General features: G+C 35.9%; 1 protein-coding gene across 4 annotated transcripts in view; it reads left to right on the forward strand.

The window, feature by feature from the left end:
* Window positions 1-16,264, forward strand: part of EFR3A (EFR3 homolog A) — a 90,858-nt gene that overhangs the window by 71,526 nt on the left and 3,068 nt on the right. For all 4 annotated transcript variants that reach the window (XM_081258690.1, XM_081258693.1, XM_081258691.1 and 1 more), the window contains 4 exons: window positions 4,307-4,398; window positions 7,924-7,972; window positions 11,651-11,754; window positions 12,267-12,316. In XM_081258690.1, the coding sequence (XP_081114816.1) occupies window positions 4,307-4,398; window positions 7,924-7,972; window positions 11,651-11,754; window positions 12,267-12,316 (295 nt within the window). The remainder of the gene's footprint in view (window positions 1-4,306; window positions 4,399-7,923; window positions 7,973-11,650; window positions 11,755-12,266; window positions 12,317-16,264) is intronic.

A 16,264-nucleotide genomic window follows, 5' to 3' on the forward strand; every position in this document is an offset into this window, starting at 1 on the left:
GAATTTTGTTAATTTGTTTTATTGATTAAAAGCACTTATAACACATGGATGCCTTTATCTGCTTTATCAAAACCTCCATTATTTTCCAACAAATATCTGCTTATAAAAGTATTTTCATGTATATATCCCATCTCTCCTTGTAGAGGTTTTGTTTTAAAGCTTGTTTTAGAAATAAAAGATTGTCTTTTATATTACACTGACTTTTTATTCATGGTGACAATGGTTTTTTAGGTTCTTTTTATTTTATAAATATGCATTAGCTCTAGATGGAATTTTGTGTTTTTCTATAGGACCAAAAAAGTATATCTGTGTAAGTAGTATCAGCATTAAACTGACATTTTAAATTTCATGTAGATAAATTATCTGTGAAATTTCATTTTGCCCCAGTTAGCTTTTTCATTGAATCCGAATGGTATAGTAGCCCTAATTACATTTATGATTTATTATATACGGTTAAGTAAGTTCCTACATCTTATTTTTTATATAGCCATAGAAAATCATATTGAGTAATTTAATGTAGTTCTGTGTTATACTTGTATGCAGACTGTTTTCTCTATTCTTTAGCCATCTGAATGCAGTTATATACATTACACACAGGTACACCAGGTGGCAGCAGAATATCACTGAAGGATGTTAGGCCTCGCTCTCTCTAAGTGTTACTTCTAAAACCCAGGTTCTGATTAAAAACAAAAAGAAGAAACAGTGATTACCATTGTGAACGGCAGATTATAGAAGCGGAGAGGGAGAAGGGATAGGAAAATGAAAGGGCATAGAAAGTAGTGTCTGGGGCTACCCCAAACCAACTTCAGGAAGGGAAGCAAGGGCCTCCCGAGGGGGTGCGTGCATCAGACAATGAGATGGTAACAGGATAGTTCTCGAACTGGCAGGACAGTGCAGTCCACAGAGGCTGCAGTGATGCTGCATTTCAGCAGACTTTGAAAGGCAGGTCAGGAACCGATGTGGATGGCCCATGGAAACAGGAGAGTTATCTTTGGTAAGCTCTATTTTGGAAAGCTTACTTTTGTGTAGATGTACAAGATATCTGATGATAGTTGTATCTGGGCTTTTTCTGTCACCTACAAGCAGGTTGCTCTATAGGTCAAAAGAAAGAACTTTCTGAGAATATAGTATTAGAGTTTCCCACTGAATTTCATTTTCTTCCCTAATCTCTGCTCATTATACTTCCCTTCTGTTCTTGTTGATTTTTGTCACTCAGTAATCCCTCTCCTGCCTCTGTACTTCTCCTTTCCTTTTTATTTTTATCTTAGGCTTCAATTTGACTTTTCTCTGCAACCCATCAGCCTTTGAATATTAACCTAGAAAATCTTGTGTGGGTGGGAAGCAGGCTATTATTTATTCCTCATTTTGAATTCTGGTAAGACATTGGAAGTTGGCGTGATTAGAGGGTAAAAAAGCAAGTCAGCCGTGATGACTACATACTATTTTGTGGCAGTTCCATTGATGTTTGGTCATTAGCTTTGGTGATTTATATTAGTGCATATGATCATGAAGAAAAAGTAGAAAAAGTTCAGTATCTAGGCTACCTCAGTGATGGCCCTATGCAGGAGATATAATATTTCCAGCCTGAAAACTGTAGAAAAACGATAGGTAATAACTTGTCACAGATATAGGTCTGTGTTCCTCCAGCCTTCACCCAGCAGAACCTGAGTAACGTGTGTGCTAGATGCAGACACAAAGTCTGCCCCTGAATTTCTTGTATACTTGGGGACATGAGACATTAATTCATATGTCTGTACTTCAAGGCCCACTAGATGACTAAAGGGTGATGATGATTGAAGAGTGACAAGGAAAGATCAGTCATAACTGAAAGCAAATTTCTGTAGCTAGAAGAAAGGGGGATAAGTAAAAATAATTAGAGTGACATTTAAGATTTAAAGGAAGCGATGTAATGTTTAACCAGGGCTTGAAAGATAAGAATCTTTACAGTGGGGAGGACATAAGGGCAGGTAATAAAGGGCTTCCAGCAGGAGTTTCTGTTTGTAGAAAAGCGTGTAAGGCGGATGTGCCAAAGCCTGCTCAGAGGTTGGAGAATAGGCACATTTGCCTTAAACACGAGATAAATAAGGGAGCAGCTCTGAAGTTACTGTTGGCAAGATCTGACTGGAGAACCCAGATGCCTTTTTACTTCATCAAGCAGTGGGTAGATTTGCTTGGAGGAGTGTTGTGGTTAGTGTTTAAGAAGCTCATGGTGGCATAGAGGGAGAATTCTAGAAAGGTCTGGTTATCAGTCAGGATAGACAGGGTCAGTGGTTCTCAACTGTGGGTGATTTTGCCCATCCCACGGAACATTTGTCAACCCTAGAGACATTTTTAGTCATCACCACTGGGGCAGGCCTACTGGCATCCGGTGGGTAGAGGTCAGGGATGCTACCAAACATCCAGTGAGGCACAGGACAGTCCCCTTGGCAAGAATTACCTGGGCCAAAATGCCACTAGTGCCAAGGCTAAGAAACCCTGGCTAAGTTGTGCTGTGAGAACAGTCACAGGTTCTTAGTGGTTTAAACCAGTGAAGATGTGTTCATCGCTCCAACTAACTGTGCATAACTTCATGTCATCCGTATTCTGGAATCCAAGCTGACGGGATAGCCGCGATCTGAAATGTTACTCATACTCTACTGGCCAGAACTAGTTACACAGTCCCTCCTAACCACAAAGAGGCCAGGAATTGGAATCCTACTGTGTCCCAGAAAGAGAGTAAATTGCCGTATTTGATTAACAGCATTAGTTACTGCCATGGAAGGCTACCTTGGAGTAAAGGAGTGGTCAGTAGAAAGAAGCTGGTTTCTTTATGTTGGCCTCCTTTTAGTTCATTATTCACCCCTTCAGAAGGATAAAATCACAGTACAGTTGATCCTTGAACAACACGGGTTTGAACTGCACGGGTCCACTTACACACAGATAACTTTCAGTAAGTACATTCTGCAGTACTGTATGATCTTCAGTTGGTTGAATCTGTGAATGCAGAACTATGGATATGGAGGGCTGACTAAAGTTATAATGCAGATTTTTGACTGTGCAGGGGTCAGTGCCCCCAAGACCCCATGTTGTCCAGGAGTCAACTGTATATACAAAGTGAGATGAGGAAGATGGAGTGTTGCCAGATTATGAAGTGACTGACTGTGCTGTTCGACTAAGCTTATAGACCCGAGCTTCCCAGTTGTTATTGGGAGCTTTACAGGTGCGTCTGGATATTTATCTCCTTAGTTCTTCAGGTAGCTGGGTTGGGCCTGGGGTAGTCAGCTTGCAGTGCGAGCAGCCTCTTCCTTTTATCTCCATATGCCTTGCGTGTATTATAATTATATATATGTGCTTTGATGTGAAAAAACTCGCGAAGCTCAGCATTAGTCAGTGGGCTGGATTTGGGGGTTTTTTGTTTTTTTCAAAAATAAATAAATGTATTTATTTATTTATTTTTGGCTGCACTGGGTCTTCATTGCTGTACGCGGGCTTTCTTCAGTTATGTCGAGCAGGGGCTGTTCTTCGTTGTGGTGCGCGGGCTTCTCATTGCAGTTGCAGAGCACAGGCTCTAGGTATGCGGCTTCAGTGGTTGTGGCTCGCGGGCTCTAGAGCGCAGGCTCAGTAGTTGTGGCGCCCGGGCTTAGTTGCTCCTCAGCATGTGGGATCTTCCCGGACCAGGGCTCGACCCCGTGTCCCCTGCATTGGCAGGCGGATTCTCAACCACTGCGCCACCAGGGGAATCCCTGGATTTGTTTTAAAATTATAGTTTCGTGTGAAAAAGATTTACTTTAGAACAACTCTACTGGTAGTATAGGAGGGAGTATTGTATTAGACCAGTTAGTAAGTTATCCTCAGATCTAGGTAAGAAAAGATAAAGATTTTTGAATGATGGCACTCTTGAAAAATAAATATGGCATTGTGGAGATAAAGGAGGTTTATTAGAGATGTTAAAGTTGGGTTTAGAACATGTCGAATAGAATTGGTTAATAGAGAATTGGGAAATTTGAACTGGGTGTGGAACTGGAGATGTGGAGGGCTAACTGTAAAATGCTGTGCTGATTTTTGACTGTGCAGGTGTCAGCACCTCTAACCTCCATGTTGTTCAAGGGTCAGCTGTATTAAACTGAGTTCACCCATCAATATTATTTTTTTAATCTGCTTCATGAAATATAAAAGTCTGAGAGCACACTGTTTTATATATTTAGTAAGAGCAAAAAAGGCAAACTGCCTTAATTTCCTGAAAGTTTAAAATCTGAAATAGGTGGAGTTTATAAATGACATATCATTCTAACTAGCAAATAATGGGGGAAATTTTTTTAAATTTTAGATGAAGATCGACTTTCTAGAAGGAAAAGTATTGTGGACACCGTATCCATTCAGGTGGATATCTTACCCAACAGCATTCCTTCGGATGATATGGTAAGTTGCTGAAAGTTTATGATGAAGTACTGTCTTGAGATAGACAGCAATTTAAAAGAAGGTTTTGCCCCCCCCACACTTTTAAACAGGATCAAATACAACTCTGATTTATCCCTAAATCAATAAAATTGTTAGTAGAAGTTAATCTGATTTAGCCTTGAACTTATTTATAATTTATTTTACTGAACTCATTTCATATACCTATAAAGATACATAAACTTAATATTGTGTGTTATGATATCACTAGATTTCACATTGTAGTAAAAGGAACCATAAGATAGAACTAAGTACGTTTTTTTAATAAGAAATGCTACACAAGGCCTGTTATTAAATCAGCAGGCCCTCCACTCCTATTTATTTTTAAAGATTTATGAAACATAAGTTGTGAGAATAAATGGAATTATACACTCTCATGTGAAGCCAAATGCTCACTACTTTTAGAAAGTTACAAAATTTCACCTATGAGAGAAATTTTTTTATCTTTTTGGATAGTAAATATAATGAATTTAACATAGGTTAAGCTGTATCAGTGACCTGTGTACTCTTTAAGGAGTTATTTGAAACATCACAGATTTAATGTTCTCCTCCTGTTTCAATAGAGCACAAGAGTGTACCCAACTGAGTTACAGGAAGAAAAAGCAGCCAGTATTCTCTAGCACTTATCCACACAAATCAGCAGAGAATTTTTTGATAGTCAAGTAAAAATGCCAGTGTGCCAGCATGTCAAGTCAGCTTCCTCCTTGTGGTTTATCCATTGTTTGCCTTCCTAGGTATTTCATTATTTCTCATTGGTACAATGTAAATAACTAAAAGAATATCCATGTAAGAAAAGAGGAAGGAAGTTGTCTGAATTCATGCTTTCTCAGCCTCCTTTCTCCCTCCTGCTTCCAATCCCTGTCAGTTAATTTGTCTTCAGGAACTAAAACTATTTGGTGGCCAGGGTACAGCCAATTAATTTATATCTTTCATGCTTTTAACTCCCTGTTATGTAAAATTAATCAGTTTTATCAAGGAATTATCTTCAGAGCATCAGAGTAGTTGGAATAGGCAGTTAGTGTTCATTTTGGAACTTGGGGCTTTAAGGTTGGTTTAGAGTTTCTTACCAGTTTAAGACTCAGGAAAAATCATCTTCCCTAAATTTCACCTCTTCAAAGCCATTTTAATTTTTACACTCCCTACTAGCAAGAAGGATATCTTGCTAGCTATATCTTTCAGTGATTATGAATTTGCTGCTGTTACCTTTTGAGGAAAGAAATTCATCCAAAGCCTTAGTTTATACTTGTCAAGAGTGCAGTCTATTTTATTGACTGGTATTTTTCCATTTGCCTTTTGTTAACCATTTTTATTTCTTTTAAAAATACACATATAGCACTTTAAAAGGTTGCAAAGAATCAGTCTATTTTGATAAAATGAACTGAAGAAACATTTGCATGAAGACAATATAGGAGGAAGATTCTTGAGCATGAATTTTACATGAAAAGTTCATTAATACATTTGTTAACTTATTAAAGATCCTTTTGTTTTATCTTTGCTATAACTATAAATCCTAAGTCAAATGTGCCTCACCCTGAGTATTTGAAAAGTTAAGTACAGTTTAGTATATAAGATTTACTTGAGCACATTGGAGTTTCAAACTCATTTACCATTATGGTATCTGATTTTGTGTATTAGGTATGGTCGTTGAAACACCAGAAGACAGAATAACAGTACCTTCTAGGCTAAAACTAACTAATTTCATTATGTTGACAGGAGAAAGTGTCATCAGTTAGGTATTCACCAGTTAATGGTGTAAGAAAATATCAGACTAATAATAAGTATATTTGCTAACAATGAATCAAATTAAAAAATTGCTCATTTGAAAAATTGCTCATAATTTCATCAAAATTACTTGAAATTGTATATACATAATCCCACTTAGTCCTCAGATGTATTTGATACCTGCTTTTAGAGCTTGTAATGTTGTTTAGATGGAGATCATAGGAAAACTTTTGTTTTCCCTAGATATAACTCAGCTTATTACTATGGTCTATTAAAATACCTGGTCCATTTCTGAGGTATGTGAGTTCTAACATTTGCAATTCAAATTTTAGCCCACCATGAATCACTTAGTGAACTTCTCCTAAAAATTGCACTATATATGTATTAAAGATACCTAAATTAAATTCAGGTATTCAAGAAGATAAATGGCTAAAACATTTATTTATTTCAGCAGTGTCTCTGCCTCCAGAAATTAAGTGATCAGCTTGACTAATAGAATAAAGCACCATAGGCATGATTGTTTGATGCTGGGCGAATGCATCATCATTATCCAAATTAAGGAAAACAACAAACAGAGAAGAGTTACTAGATACAGTACTCTAGCTTTTCACTTATCCAGGATTGAACAGTTAATAAGTAAAAATTCTACGTAATAAGAATTCTGGCCTTCTAGCTTCTCCTATGTTCTTTCTCCTATACTATAGTTGTTTCTCAAAAGTCTAAGCTCTTAACCAGTTGTAAGAACAACTTTGAAGTACTAGATTGCTTCTAGGTACAAATAATTGACCAGCCAGAGCCTAATCTTATATATCTGCTCCAAATATCTAGAACAAAGCAACTGAAAATTCCCAAGTTTAATCTGACTTCAACTAGAAATATGAGCCTCAGTAGAAAAACTGAGGTAGTGGAACTCTTGCTGCTTTGATTTCCAGCTAAATCCTTTGTACAGAGAGCTAAGGTGCAAAGCATGAAGTCTTTTGTTTTCACTAGTCTTGCTGCCTTAGACTTAGCAAAAAGAAGCTCATGAGCTAAAATTAGGGATGACCAGAGTCCAAGGCAAGTACTCACATATCATTTCTTAACTTTTATTCAGAGATACTATAGTAACTGGATATATTATTCCTTCTGAAAATGTGCTGGTGCCACAAAAAGTATTACTGATTTTTTATGTAAGCACTTGATTTCACACCTTTTACATGTCTCAAAGCAAGCGAGATTTGAAAACTTCAAGTTAAAGGGAGTTTCTGGAGAATAAGACTTGGTGGTTGACCTTAAAAGATCCAGAATATAATTATTTTTAAATGTTGGTTAACTGTACTCATTGAACACTTCCCAAAGTAATAATTTTTTGCTTTAAAATTTTTGCATTTAAAGTTTTAGATTATTTCATTTTTGATTTTTAACCTGTATGTGGTACCAAAATTATAAAAGGTATAGAATACTTAGTTTTCATTTATTACATAGCTGAAGCTACATTTATATATAATCTCTGCCTTGAATATTGGTTGGGTTGCCTTAAAGGTTGCTAATTCTGCCAGCCTTACATCAATCTGTAGACTTCTTTGGGGAACCACTGTGGTAGGCCATTGTTAAAACCAATGAAAACATGGAGATTATTTGATACTGTTGAGTGTGATCACAAATCCAGCCAACACAAAGAAGAGAAAATATTTGTCAAGGTTCTTAGATGACTTGTAACTAGGTGAAGGTATCATTTATATTGACCGTTCTTAACTCTTTATTTTACTTAAAATCACTTTTCTCTAGGTTAGTAACACTGAAGAAATCACCTTTGAGGCGTTAAAGAAAGCAATTGGTGAGATTTTGCTTGTTAACTCTCCTAGTATTTTCTAGCTTATCTGTATCTTAGTACTTGTTTAAATGCCAGAATTAACAGAGGCAGCATGGCAAGTGTATATACTGTCGATTTCTATATAAATATATAATCAATTTATTAGCTTATGTTCTTTAGACTTTTGTAATTGTCCTGTCTTGTCATAGATAATTATTTTCCTCTCTATAGACTGACTTTTCTAGGATTATGAAAGCATATCACCATGTATTTGAATGCTGCCCTTATTTGGTGGCCAACATTGAGGCTGAGTGAATTTATGAGAAATAGTGAATGTATTTCCTTTTATAGGAGATGGGCAGGTGAATAATTCTGAGAGAATTACATAGAATGATTTTTAGTAGGCATATAGCAGTGTAATTAGAAGCGTGTTTCTCATGGGGTAAGAGAAAGGAGCTGGCTGAAATTGTCAGCGGGCACAATGGAGTCACATTAATCCTTGCTATTTTATCAGTGAGAACACTGAGGCAGAGAAATTAGCAACTCTCCTGAGATCACATAGCTAGTAAATACTGGAGACAAATTCCATACCCAGGTCTGACTGACTCTGTCATCTTTTCACTTATCTTTGCATAAAATAGTACTCTGATTTTTTTTTCTCCTGTAGCCTTTATGGAAATAAACTTTACCTTATATAATTTGCCTCTTTTAAAAATTTTTTAAATGATTCCTTCAATTAAGTATTAATATAAATTCCTCCTAGGCTCATGATGCCTCGATCTCAATTCATTTCTAATTGGTAAAGCAATAGAGGGTGGAAATTGGCTCTCAATTTTTAAGAAATATTAGAATAAGAAAATCATTAACAAGGGAAGTGAAGCGCTCTAGTACCCATCATACATGAAATAAAATCTGACCTTTTTCAGCTTAATCCATTAGAGGATTTTTTTTTCTTATTGTAATATCAAATTTGCCAAAATTAATTGAATTTAGTAAGCAGTTTTTGAACACCCATTATGTACAAGATACTGTGAGACATTTAAAAATTAATAAGACATGTTGAGGAACTTACAGTCTGGCAGTGGTTCTCAAAGTATGTCTTTGGACCCCTGGAGCTTTGGGGAAGACTCTTCCAAGGGATCCTTCAAGTCAAAAAGTATATTCAGCACAATACGAAGACATTATTTGCCTTTTTACTGCATGGATTAATATGAATGAAGGCAGTGGCATCAAACTGTACTAGTGGTCATTGAATTCTTCAGCACCACACATCCCCAGTTATTTTATTTATTTATTTATTTATTTTGTGGTACGCAAGCCTCTCACTGTTGCGGCCTCTCCCGTTGCAGAGCACAGGCTCTGGACGCGCAGGCTCAGCGGCCATGGCTCACGGGCCCAGCCGCTCTGCGGCATGTGGGATCTTCCCAGACCGGGGCACGAACCCGTGTCCCCTGCATCAGCGGACTCTCAACCACTGCGCCACCAGGGAAGCCCACCCCAGTTATTTTTAAAAGGCAAGATTTCTCTTAAGAATGCCTTTGAAGAATCAGTATAAATGATTAATTTTATTAATCTCATCCCGTGAATACATGCCTTCGGGAAGCACGTATAAAGCACTTCTTTGATTGCTTTTATTTGCAAGCAGAACTAGTTGATTTTTTTAAGGAACATCGCTTTTACTTTAAAAAAAAAAAGAAAAGAAAACCTGTGGTATTTGAAGGGAAGCTGTTACTTCAAGAGAAAAAAACTACCCTGACAGTATTTGCTCCCAGTGATAAAATTAGCACTTTTTAACAAAATTAGAATTTTGAAGGTTATGTCTGCCAGTGCAAGTTTGACAGTTCCCCAATATTTATTTATTTAAAGACTTTTCTAATGAGATCAGTGATAATAACTAACAAATGTGATTTTAAAGAGTATTTTACAGTGAAATATGTCTACATTTAGAGGGTCCACATAAATCAGTGGAGCAGTATTCCAAATGACCTTGCGTGATGTTACACAACCATACCTGAGTAAAGCTCTATTAAAACTGTAGAACAGACCAATAGATGTTACTATAACCAGTTACAAAAAGTTCATTAATAAGGTTTCAAATTCCATATTGCAACTAACTTTTAAGAAACTACCGTTTATCATGTTTTGTTGTAGTGTCCAAGAAGAAATAGCTACAATTCTGTGAAAAGGCTATTTATTGAATTACTCTTTCCCAGTCCATACCTGTGTGAGTTTAGTTTTTCTTTATATACTTCAACCAAAATAACATATTGCAGTGGGTTGAATGCATCTGCAGGTAGAATCCAACTGCTTCTATTAAGTCAGACATTAAAGAGATTTTCAAAAATAGAAAACAGTGCCATTCTCTTCACTAAATCTTTTCATTTTAGAAAATATCGTTATTTTTTCATGAAACAATTATTTTCGTTAACATAGTGGTTTCATTTCTTTAATGCATTTAATGAATATTTTTAAAGTCTCATTTTTATATTGTAATATGGAAAATATCGAATGATGTAATACATAAAGAAAGCAATTTGGCTTTCCTAATAATTTTTCAGAGTATAAAGGAGTCTTAAAACAAAAAGTTTGAGAACTACTGGACTAATAATGCATGAAAAGAAACTTGCTGCCTGCAGGCCAAATTTAGGTGGAAGTATTATTTTCAGAAATTGGATTTGAATAAAGACCAGGGATGTATGCTCAGCTTGCCCAAGTCCTGTTTTTCTTACTGCTTTTAAAACATTTATGTTTCCTGCCTAGCCTCTGGCACATTTGAGCTTGTGACCCTGATCTAGTGAACACGAGAGATGTGATCATAATTCTGTATTATAGTCATTCAGAAAAAGTACATAAATTCTACAACTTTGTTAACCTGCCACAATTTCAGAGGGGGGAAAAGAAACCTATTTCGTTTGTACCTGCTATATCCATTTTTTAAAACTAGCTAATTGTTACAGTTTGTCTACCTGAAGAGAAGCTTTGTTTTTGAAGAACCTTGAACAGATTGTGTTTCATCTTATGAAATTCTTGACCAGGAAAAAAAACGCTGAAGAGTTACTGAGTTGTTACTGTAGACCATCAATAAATAAGCCATTAATTATCCTTCTTTTCAGATTCTTAAGCAAATAGACATAGTTATTATATGTATCAAAATGACAGGCATTTATTATTTTATTATCTCACAAACTCTGGCCAGACCACACGTCATCTTAAGATTTTAAAAAAATCCCTTTTCAAATTGGGGAAGATAAATGGAAAAGGCTAGAACAATACGGTTCCACATGACCCTATCTATATTTCAATCACGCCGTTCACTATCAAGTTTAGCAGACTTTTAATTTAGTACCTCATATGTGCAAGGGCATGATTATTAATAAAAGAATCATCCTTCAGGAGGGGCCTTGAAGTTGTTTAACTTGTAGGAAGTTGTCATGCTTCTGCTTTTATTTGGTAAGAGAGACAAAGGTAGTCTTATGAAAAAGGGTTTTGTGCTGTGTAGTTTTTTAATTTTTTTATATGTGGGCTTTCTAGCCTTAACTAAGACACTTCAAGGATGTCACACCTTTTGCTTTTTTCCCTATACAAGTAGTCCTATAAATTACCCTTATTTTTTATTTATAGATCATTTGCTCTTATGGTCATTGGAAAGGTTCTGTGAAATTTTGTATTCCTTTTAATGGGTCTTTTTAAACATTTATATAGATACCAATGGAATGGAAGAACAGGAAAAGGAAAAGAGGCGTCTAGTGATAGAGAAATTCCAGAAAGCACCTTTTGAAGAAATAGCAGCACAGTGTGAATCCAAAGTAAGTGAATACATGGTGAAGGGGTGGCGGGTGGAGTTTGACTTGGTGGAAGCTGACCTGGTAATTGGTAGGTGGATTCCAAGCTTCAGCAGATCAACAGAATCCACAAGGTAGTGGATTTGATAGGGACTGAAAACTGAAGACATAGCTATGAAGCCTAAATAATTTTTTTGTATAATGTCAGCTGATGGGAATGGCAGATCCCAAATTAAATGTTAACGATTGTTATTGCTTTGAAACTGTTTTTGCAGTGGTTTTCAGTGATTTTGCTGTAGGTATTTTGTGTGTCTATCGATTTTGTTTTTACCAGTGAGACTAGGAAGGGAATAAAAGAGAAACTTTACATTAAATTCCAATGTATGAGACAGATAAAACCAAAACATTAAAGCATTCTGTACCATCAGTTTAATAGTTAGAGTTATGCTTTGTCCTTTAAATCACACTTGTATTATTACATATGGGTATTTGGAAAATAATAGATCCATTCTTAACACTTTTTTTCTCCTTTGTAGGCAAATTTGCTTCATGATAGACTTGCTCAAATATTGGAACTCACCATACGGTAAGAGTTTTGGTACTACAAGAGCAATAAAGCAACAAAATAGAAACCATTAGATCCCTATAAATTTGTGGCTTTTTAAGTAATTGTGCTTTTCATTTAGGGTAATTACACAAGATCATACAGGTCTCTGCCTCAGTGGTTATTCTGTTTACTGGATTGTCTGATACCATTTCTTGTCCAGGGGGCTTCTAGCTTTTCTAGCTTTCCTTTTTAGATCATTTATTCCTTTAAAATGGTCCTATAAGGACATTTGAGTAATTGGAAGACTCTTATTCTAATGATATGTTTAAAAAGGTAATTTCTCAGATTTAACCATTGTGACCTATAAAAACTACAGTTTTATATGGTTCAACCTCATAGTTCTTTCCAGGGCAATAATGATTCTACCTATGCAGATGGCTCACTTGAATTATTAAACTTTACTTGAGTTTTCCTAAGTTATGTCTATTTGTGTCCTGTTATTAGTTATAGTCGGCCCTCCATATCCGCAGGTTCTGCATTCGCAAATTCAACCAACTGTGGATCAAAAATATTTGGGAAAAAAAGAATTCCCAGAAAGTTCCAAAAAGTAAAACTTGAATTTTCTGCATGCTGGCACTATTTACATAGCATTCACATTGTATTAGGTATTATAAATAATCTAGATACGATGAAAAGTATAAGGGAGGATGTGTGTAGGTCATATGCCAGTACTGCTCCATTTTATATAAGGGACTTGAGCATCCAAGGATTTTGGTCTGTGTGGAGGGTCCAGGAACCAATCCCCCGTGGATACCATTGAACAGTTGTATCTTATGCTCCAAAAACATAAGGCATCTAATATCGGTTTTACTGTGTCTGTTGGTTGTTAAGTAATGAAGTACATGACAGAGGGAGAGAAAAGCTCCACGTTCCGCCTAAGGAAAGAACCTCTGCATATTCTTATATTGACTTCAGTGTGGAGACTGGTCTGTGCAGAATGTGGCACAGTAAAGGAGCCATAGATAGAAATTGTGCTTCTGAAATTTTTTTTTACATCGCCGTATCTTTTTTATTTTCAACTTGATTAACTAAATCTGTTTTGCTTCAAACCCTGTATGTATCCTTATAAACAGAATAAACAGGTAGATGCTCGAGTTCACTTGCTTTTTTTTCCCCAGCCATTTTCCTGCCTTCATACACAAAGCATGTTTTCATCACTTTAACATCTTATTCTAGGCGTTTACCACCAATAATGCCCCCCACCCCGACTAAGTTGAGAATCACTCATTTATAAAAGTTCAGAACAGAGAATCAGACTAAAATACGCAATATACTCTATACCTTAGATTCAAAGAAAATTGCTGGGTGTGGGCATTTATGCACAACCTAAAAGTTGAGAAGTTAAGTTTTATTTGGGGACCTTGCTGAGGACTGTAGCCCGGGAGACGGTCTCTCAGGTAGCTCTGAGGAACTGCCCCGAAGAAGTAAGGGAGGAGCCAGGATATATAGGAGTTTTTGGCTGGAAAAAAACATGTAGGCAAACATCAAAAGATCACTGCTAATCACAAAGAGCAGACATCTGAGGTTGATGATTTTAGTGTTTTTCTATGCATGGGAAGGTGCAAGGATCTGGGTTCATTGAAATTATTCCTTAGATATGCATCTTAACTGTCTAGGGCCAGTATCCAAAGAACAGAATGCTCCCTGTTTTTCTCCATCCTGAATTCCCCTCAGGGCGCACCATTGTAGGCGACTGCAGTGGCTGATGGCTTGATCTTGCAGAACTGGAATGGCAGGCAACACTCCCTGTCCACAGCTTCTCTGATGCCTGTTAATTGTAACAGTAAATATCTGCTGCTTTTACTAATCTTCCCCACAGTCCTGAAAAGTTAGGTAGATCCTTCCCCCCCGACCAAGTAAAGACACTGAGGCTTAGAGAAGTAAAGTAACTTGCTGAAGTTTATCCAGCCAGTGAGTGGAAATAATCAAAATTCAAATCCATAACTCATGTTCTTAAAAGAAATGTTGCTAGAGACCACCATGTTACATTTAATCACACTATCATAACTATATGGATTTAATATTTTAGAATAAGTACTATGACTAATTTGGTTTCATTGGTACTGCAACTACTACTAATAATTTGTATTTATTAAGCCTTACTGCTAATAGTTATTTACTGAACACTTACGGTGTTCTAGGCACTGTGCTAAGTGCATTCTTTCATTTAGTGTTTACAACAGATTTTAAAAATACTTAGTGATTATTTTTACTTTACAAATGTAGAAACAGATTCACGTAGAAGTTTGGTAATTTATCCAAGGTCACCTAGTTAGGAAGTAGTAGTTTTGGGTACCTTACATGATACAGAGAAATGAAATAGACTTCTTAGTGTACCTTCAGGGTTTTCAGTTTCTATTTGATATATTTCCTCTTGTTAATTTGCCTCATTCTAACTATGAGATAGAGAAAAGAGTTTGTATGCTTGAGAAAAGAAACAAAATAAGCAATATTACATCTCAGTTTCCATTGTTCCTTCATTCACTTTGACCTTAGTACAATAAGAAAAAAATTACAAGAAATGCAAAGGAGCAGGAAAATACAGAAAAAGAATAAGCAGCCCCCCAGATGATTGATCCAATTGTTGGAATTAGTAGACAGTGACCTTAAAAGAACACACACACATATCAAAGAATTTAAAGGAAAAAATATGTATATTTTAGGAGAGAAATGGAAAGTCTAAAAAAAGAACCAAATTGTAGTTCAAGAACTGAATGTTATAATATCTGAAAGAAAAAAAATGTCATTGGATGGGCTTAATAGTATATTGGACATTATAGAAGAATTCACATATATTGCTCATAGGAGTATAAATTGGTACACTTTGCAAAACTTTGGCAGTGTCTTATAAAGTTAAACATATACCTGCTCTTGATCCTGTAATCCCGTATCTCAGTATTTGCCCAGAGAAATGAAAACTTAGATTCACAAAAAGACATGTACATGAATGTTTTAGCAGCTTTTTTCATAATTACCAGATGCCCATCAACAGGAGAATGGAGAGAGAGTAAACAAATAATGGCACTCTTAGTATAGTGAAATACTATTCAGCAGTAAAAAGGAACACATTTTGGGGGTAAATTTTTAAAAATGCATTGAGCAAAAGAAATCAAACATAAATGAGTATAGCTTGTATGGACCATTCCTATAAGCTGTATAGACCATGTGAAATTCAAGAACAAGTGACACGAACCTTCAGTGACAGTGATCAGAACATAGTTACTGTTGGATGTGGGTGTATGTGTACGGGTATGTGGGAGTAGGGAGAAATTGGTTGAGGACACAAAGGACCTTTTCTGAATGATGAAAGTGTCAGTATCTTTATCTATGGTCGAGATAAGAATGAAGTAATGAATTGAGGGGAGAACATTGGTATCATATGATAAAAGATCAGTTTCCGAAACTGATAAAAGAAAAATATCTGAGTAGAAATACAGGCAGTAGACTCAAATAGACAATTCGTTTTAAAAGAAACACAGAATGGATACTAAATCTACAAAGGTATGTAGCATTAGTAGTAACCCAAAATGTGAAAATAAAAGAAAGAATGAATTCCTTTTGCCTGCCAGAGTGCCAAAGATTAAAATAACAAGAAAGAATGATTATACCCAATATTTATAATGGTATAAGAGGATGGGTACACTCCGATGTTGAAAGTATGAATTGCCAGTATTATGGCAATGTGTACCAGTCTCAAAAATGTAAATACACTTTGATGCAGAAATTCTCTGTGTGTAAGACTACAAACCAAGGAGACAGGATAAAATTATGTATAAGAATAGACCTGTCAGCATTATTTATGATAATGAAAAATGAAAATGAACCTACATCTGTCCGTTGAAGTAAATCAATTATAATATATCTATATATTGAAGTACCATGCGGTGGTCATCAAAAGAAGTTAATATATGTATATATAAGATTTTT

This window comes from Mesoplodon bidens, assembly GCF_964165515.1.
Source record: "Mesoplodon bidens genome assembly, chromosome: 16".
Taxonomy (NCBI): Eukaryota; Metazoa; Chordata; class Mammalia; order Artiodactyla; family Ziphiidae; genus Mesoplodon; species Mesoplodon bidens.